The following is a 6790-nucleotide window of genomic DNA, read 5'->3' on the forward strand; positions in this document are numbered from 1 at the left end:
ACTAGAAGCCTGCTTCTCTCCCTCTCCCACTCCCACTGCTTGTGATCCCTTTCTTGCTGTGTCTCTCTGTCAAATAAATAAATAAAAATCTTAAAAAAAAAAAAAGTGGGGGTTGCTGGGAGGCTTGGCTGGCTCAGTCAGTGGAACGTGGGACTCTTGATCTCAGGGTTGTGGGTTCAAGTCCCATACTAGGTGTAGAGATTACTTAAAAATAAAATCTTAAGGAGTACCCGGGTGGCACAGTTGGTTGAGTGCCCAACTCTTGGTTTCGGCTCAGGTCGTGATCTCAGCGTCCTGAGATGGAGCCCCATGTAGGGCTCCACGCTCAGCATGGAGTCTGCTTAAGATTCTCTCTCCCTCTCCCCCCACCCCACCGTGCTCCTTGCATGCTCTCTTCCCCCTGCCTCATAAATAAGTAAGTAAATAAATAAACGGTTTTTTTAAAGATTAAAAAAAAAAGTGGGGGTGCTGGCTCTCAGCAAACTTACCTAGCTGTCTGGGAGATGGCCTTTCTTCCATAGCTGTCACAGCCCCTGTGACACTGAGTCCTCCCTGTATCCATGACAGGTGGGTGGGGACTCCACATGCGAGCCCTGTTTCTCCTGCAGAGTGCTTCAGTGCCTGTGTCCTGTCTGTCTCGGTCTGTCTCCCCCGGTTGCCCTTCTCCCCCTGGCAGGTTTAACCCTGTGTGTTAGGTCTTAAGCTGCCTATATCCCACCTCTTCCCTCTCGTCACTGAGGAGGATACAGATAGGAACCTCAAGATTTTTTTTCCTCAGGTCCTGCATGACAGCCAGGCTCCCCATAACGGCAAAGGACAGCAGGTTGGGGACAGGGCATTCCGCTGTGGCTACAAAGGCTGTGGGCGTCTCTACACCACTGCTCATCACTTGAAGGTAAGGTGGTCACGCACACCTTTCAGCCTTACTGTTTTCCCCACCAGGCTGTAATTCTGACTTCCTGCTTTGACTAGAACCAGTCCCTGCCCTACTGAAAGGAAGAGATGAGTGTACTGAAATGTCAGCCCAGGGGTCTGTGACACACATGAAGAGTGCAGGAAGGAAGAGAATCAGGGAGGGCCCTCTGGAGGAGGTGGCTTCTCAGCTAATGAGGCAGAATAAAGGAGGTGGCCAGTGCTGGTACTCTGAGGCCTAAAGACAACGGAAGAGGCCCTCCGTACCCCAGTCCCTCTGAGTCCCGTGGTTGCTTGTCCTCACAGGTGCATGAAAGAGCTCATACGGGTGACCGTCCATACAGGTGTGATTTCCCCAGCTGCGGAAAGGCCTTTGCCACAGGTAACCTACCTAGAAGAAGACTAAAGATGGACTGCTTCCAACTGAGGGCAGAGAGTTCTAGATTCACTTTGGGAATTTCCTGCCTTCCCAGAGAAACTGCTGCCTAAGCGCTCTGACTTGTAGGGCGCCATCTCTGGAGGAAACCCTGTTACGGAAGTGGGGGCAGCGTCACCCAGACTCGCAAAGGGAGCTGGGGGCTTGGTAGAGAGGCCCCGCCTCCTACATCAGCTGTGGGGTATTTGGGCCATTGCGTCTCTCTGGGCTCCATTTCCCTTCGGAAACCTCTAGCCATGGCTCTCAGGCTTGTGTTCTAGAATGGCACTGGCCGCCCCTGGAGAGGGGAGGAGAGCAGTGTGGGCTTTTCCAGCCCCTCTGGCCTGCCCGGGCTGGGTAGGGATAGAGGCAGACACAGGTTTCTTGTGCCTGAGGAGCCATGGGGCCTCACAGAGCCCACCCGAAGACGGAGAGCCTCTGAATTAGGATAATGAGGCAGATTCCCCAGAGTGCTCTTCTCATCCTTCCCTCCCACCTGCGGACAGGATACGGGCTGAAGAGCCATGTGCGCACCCACACCGGTGAAAAGCCATATAAGTGCCCAGAGGAGCTGTGCAGCAAGGCCTTCAAGACGTCAGGAGACCTGCAGAAGCACGTCCGGACCCACACCGGTAGGCTGGGCCCTGCCCCGTTCATGCTGTGACCTGGAGCTCCTTACTCCGGCATGACCCCCCCCTTTCCTGAACCAGCCCACCCCACACACCCCATCTCCACAGGTGAACGCCCATTCCGGTGCCCCTTCGAGGGCTGCGGCCGCTCCTTCACCACATCTAATATCCGCAAGGTACACGTGCGCACCCACACAGGCGAGCGGCCCTACACCTGCCCCGAGCCCCACTGTGGCCGCGGCTTCACCAGCGCCACCAACTACAAGAATCACGTGCGCATCCACACAGGTGGGCCAGCCGGCATGGGAGAAGCACCCCTTCTGAGGCCCCGGCCCTCTCGACCCTAGGCTTCTGACCTGAGACACGTTCTCGGCTCCGAGCCCCGAGCCCTTCTGCTGGCCATTGCAGGCTGGCTTGTGGGCGGGGAGACGGGGCTCTGTGGTTCCGGCCAGAACCACTGTCTCACTTGCAGTGAGCAGTTCCTTCCTTGCCGGTTAGGTCCCGTCCGACAGGTCCAGCTGGCCCTCTCAAGCTCCCTGCCACCTCCCTACACCCATCCTGAATTCTCCCCTTCCAGCTGAGCTCCCGGGAAAAGGCCAGGGTCAGGCGTGATGGGGGAAAAACAGAGTGAAATGTCACCCTTAGCTCCTCATCTCACCTCCTCCACGGTCCATATGACTCCTGCGTATCCTCGCCCTCCCCAGTGTCATATCCCTCATCCAGCCTTCTGTGTCATCTCTCGGCATATGTGTCCCCTCCCTCCCCCATCACCCCTGCTATGTCAGTCATCCCTCTCTATCTGCTGCCTCTCCTGTTCACAACATTCACCTTTACGAGCCCCTCCCCGTGTCCTCCCACCAGTCCCTTCACTCGCCCCAGCCTTCCCTCAGGGCTCAGCTGTCCCACACTCCTGTCCCCTCTGTTCTGCTGGCCATCACCCCCAGCTGTGTCTGTTGAGAGTCCTAGGTCTCAGTCCCTCTCCCTTCCCCCCCCCAGTCTCCCTGCACCAATCCCCGTCTCCCGCCCCCGGCCCCTTAGTTTTCCCCTTGCCAGCCCCAGTTCCCGCCCCCCTCATAGCCCAGTGTCCCCAGGGGAGAAGCCATACGTTTGCACGGTCCCAGGCTGCGGGAAGCGCTTCACCGAGTACTCGAGCCTGTACAAGCACCACGTGGTGCACACGCACTGCAAGCCGTATACCTGCAGCGCGTGCGGCAAGACCTACCGGCAGACCTCCACTCTGGCCATGCACAAGCGCAGCGCCCACGGCGAGCTGGAGGCCACGGAGGAGAGCGAGCAGGCCCTGTACGAGCAGCAGCAGCTCGACGGTGAGGGCTACGGGCAGGAGGTGAGAGCGGGGCCAGGCCAGGCCTCCCTGTGGCTTGCCGGTGGCAGGTGTCAGCTCGGGCTCTCCTCTCCCAGCTGCCTGTGCCACCGAGGAGAGCCCGCCGCCCAAACGCCCCCGTGTTGCCTACCTCTCGGAGGTGAAGGAAGAGGGCGATGACATCCCAGCCCAAGTGGCCATGGTGGCCGAGGAGGACGGGGCGCCCCGGGTGGCTCTGATCACTCAGGACGGCGCCCAGCAGGTACAGGCCCCGGGGTGGGGGGAGGGGCGGGGGGGGCCGCTGCGGCTGGTCCCCTCTCTCACTCTCTCTGGGGGGGTCCCGAAGTTCTGATAGCCCCACCCCCTACCCAGGTTCACCTTTTAGCCTCATGGAGCTCAGAGAGCTGAGGCTGAGGGTCCCGAGTCTTGTCAGCCAGCCCCTCCTCCTCGTGCTTTCACCTCAGCCTCTGGAACTTCTAGATCACAGTTAGTAGCTTCCCTCTTTACATGGAGGCTGACGGTCCTATCGTTTGAGTGAGACATTTGGCTGTCCTCAAGAGAGGCGTGTTGTGGGGGCCAGAGCATGGTGTGGGGTCTGGAGGCCTGGGGTTTCTAGCCAGCAGTATGATAAGACCCTTGTCAGCACCCACTGTCAAGTGCATCTCTGTCTTTTGGAGTTGCCATGAGGATGAAATTGGGTCGAGAGCCCGAACTGCATGGAACAGAGCCCCGAGGCAAAGTGATGGTAAATAGAAGTGATCAGCAGAATTCTTCTAGTGTTTCCTTTGGGCAAACAAAGACCCGTTTTCCTTGCTTGTCCCGTCCCCCTCCCCCTCTGTGACATGAAGCAAATCTTCTGGCTTCTCCAGAAGCTAACATGTCTGCGAGCACAGGTACCTCCACCCAGGGGCTTTCGGACAACCTGCCAGTGCACTCCCAGCTCATCTTCCTTCCTGCTGGCAGGTTAGCCTGTCCCCAGAAGACCTGCAGGCCCTGGGGAGTGCTATCAGCATGGTGACCCAGCACAGCGGCCCCACCCTCACCGTACCCAGTGAGGACGATGACCTGGCCACATCTGGCACACACACGGTCACCATGGTCAGCGCTGATGGCACCCAGACGCAGCCCGTATGACCAGGCGGTTTGCTTGGGGTTTCTTGTTCTCTTGTCCTTCCTTTTTGTGGGGTGGGCATTAACATGCAGGCTGACCTCGTCCAGCCTTCTTACAGGGACCAAGATTCCCCCCATAAAGAAAGGGTCTGTCTTCCCCACAGCCCCTCTGCTCCATCAGCCGTTCTCCTCTGGAAAAGCATTTCACTGGGGGTCAAGAGACAGTGTCTAAATCTTGATCTACCTCTAACTTGCTTTGCTACCACAGGCAGGTCACTTTTCCACAGACTTCAGTCCATTTTCAAATGAGATTAAATTACCTCTGGGCCTTTGACAGCTCTGACCTCTGTGAATCCAAATCCCTAAATTAAGTTGGCTCCCAGAAAAATGCCACCTCACCAAGCTCCGAGCCCCATGCTAATTAGTCTGACCTATACTGGTTTTATCCATCCCCCTCTGGCTTGTTCCCAGCCACTTTGCTTGAAGGGATTTTTATTTGGCTTGGGGGGAGGGAGAGTCACGTAGGTGGGTTAGAAAATCTCATTCTTTTATATTTCAGGTTACAATCATTACCTCTGGGGCTGTGGTGGCCGACGATTCAAGTGTAGCATCCCTTCATCACCAACAGGTGGCACTGTTGGCCACAGCCAACGGAACACACATTGCCGTGCAGGTGGGTGGAGGTCCCCGAGCCTGAGAAAGGAAGGAATAAGGAGCGGAGAGGAAGGAGACGGAGATCTTGAAGAGAAGGCCACTCAGCCCGAAAAAGAGCTCATTTTAGCTACATCCACACAGCTGTCTCAGGCGCTTTCTTGACGGAAGCATAGTGCTGAAGCCCCTTCCGGCCTTCAGAATAATTTCGATGGCAACATATCTGGTGGTCTAAACCCTTGTCTCTTTGTGTCTCCATTTCTTCAGGAAAATAAGTGGGCTCAAGTAGATGATTACTGAGGTCCCCTCCAGCCAGTCCTCCCCTTCTGTGAACAAGCCCCTCTCCCTGACCCTGGACCATTCTGTGGCTCCCTGGCCACAGCTAGCCTACTGGGACTCTGTCAGCGTTCGTGGGGGCCCCACTAAGTGCTCAGGATGTGGCACTGGGCGAATGGAGGGGATTCAGGAAAGTAGGCCACATACTCGCTAGCACTAGAATCTGGTGGGAAGAGTCTCACTCTCTCCTTGCATCTCTACCGTCTTCTCCGCAGCTGGAGGAACAGCAGACCTTAGAGGAGGCCATCAGTGTGGCCGCCGCTGCCATGCAGCAAGGGGCCGTGACCCTGGAGGCCACAGAGTCAGAGAATGGCTGCTGAGTCCCAGGGGGCTGAATTCCACACCGCGTTGGAGGAGGTGCCATGCCACACAGGCGTCCCTGCCTCCAAGGGCCGGGGCTGTGGCCGACACTTGGCAGGTGGCCACAGAGGTCTCCAGGGAGAGACGGCGGCAGGAAAACAGCCTAACTGAAGGGGACGACGGGAGCCCTGCCCCAGAGGAGGGCTGCACAGCTGGACTCGGAGGAGTGTGCCGTCCTCAGGAGCTAAAGAGGACAAGCTGATCACCAGGCTGTACTGGGGTGTCCCCTCCTCAGAATCAGCTGGGTGCCCACTCTCCTCCCTCCAGAGAACACCCTTCTTACCCTCAGTCCACTCCCCCTCTCAGATGGCGATTGGGACTGCTGTGGGGACTGGTCCTCTGTTCTGACTGGTCACTGCCCACCAGGGGAAGGGGCCGACCGCTCTTCAGCCCAGTAGGAGCAGAGCAGGCCCAGCCCTGCTCCTCCCAGCAATAACCACCTCCCTGGAAGCCTGCCATGGTGCCTGGCCACTTGGCAGCAGGGTTTCCTGCCACCATAGTCAGAACCGCTCAGGGGCCTGTGGCTGGAGAAAAGGTGCCCAGCCCCACCCACCCCCAGCTGCCCCCTCTCCTCTCGGTGGCAGAGAAGCAGAGGAGTGGCCTTGTACATACTGGGGACTGGGTTTAATTTGTTTTGGTTTGTTTTTTTAAATTCCATTTTGATAATTTTTTTTCTTGCTCTGGTTGGTGGGGGCAAATGGGTGAATGAGTATTTAATAAAAGTTCCAAGTTTCCACCTGGGTCCCTCCCTCCCTCCCTCCTTTCGGCTTTGGGCCTGGGATACCAGGGCTGGTCGAATCAGGCTCTTAGCCCCTGTATCCCTGGCACAACCCCACCGAGCCTCAGTGACAGACTGGTGGGACTGGCCTACCAGAGGCATGGGGCGGGGGTGGGGGGAGAGGAAGCCCAGGTGTAAGAAAAGCCCCGAGGACCCGCCGGTGACTTCTGCCCACACCTGAGCAGGTGGGCTCCAGGGTGGCCAGACGGGCCCAGGGTGACCCCTGATTCCAGGCTCTGGTTGGGTCTGAGGCATCAGGATGTTTGGACTGGAGGGGT

General features: G+C 57.6%; 1 protein-coding gene across 7 annotated transcripts in view; it reads left to right on the plus strand.

The window, feature by feature from the left end:
* The window catches only part of ZNF76 (zinc finger protein 76), a 34116-nt gene extending 27641 nt beyond the window's left edge, over positions 1-6475 (plus strand). For 2 of the 7 annotated variants that reach the window (XM_045866755.3, XM_054505828.2), the window contains exons 6-14: positions 779-895; positions 1219-1294; positions 1834-1959; positions 2065-2244; positions 3048-3281; positions 3376-3539; positions 4241-4405; positions 4947-5060; positions 5590-6475. In XM_045866755.3, coding sequence (XP_045722711.1) covers positions 779-895; positions 1219-1294; positions 1834-1959; positions 2065-2244; positions 3048-3281; positions 3376-3539; positions 4241-4405; positions 4947-5060; positions 5590-5694 — 1281 coding nt within the window. In that variant the 3' untranslated portion in view covers positions 5695-6475. Of the gene's footprint in view, positions 1-778; positions 896-1218; positions 1295-1833; positions 1960-2064; positions 2245-3033; positions 3302-3375; positions 3540-4240; positions 4406-4946; positions 5061-5589 lie in introns of all 7 variants that reach the window. The other 5 variants (XM_064597507.1, XM_064597509.1, XM_064597511.1 and 2 more) reach the window with 5 other exon arrangements.
* The last annotated feature ends 315 nt before the right edge of the window (positions 6476-6790 follow it).

Source organism: Mirounga angustirostris, unplaced genomic scaffold (assembly GCF_029215605.1).
Source record: "Mirounga angustirostris isolate CCGP_5_RB_7025 unplaced genomic scaffold, mMirAng1.0.hap1 SCAF_8, whole genome shotgun sequence".
Classification (NCBI taxonomy): Eukaryota; Metazoa; Chordata; class Mammalia; order Carnivora; family Phocidae; genus Mirounga; species Mirounga angustirostris.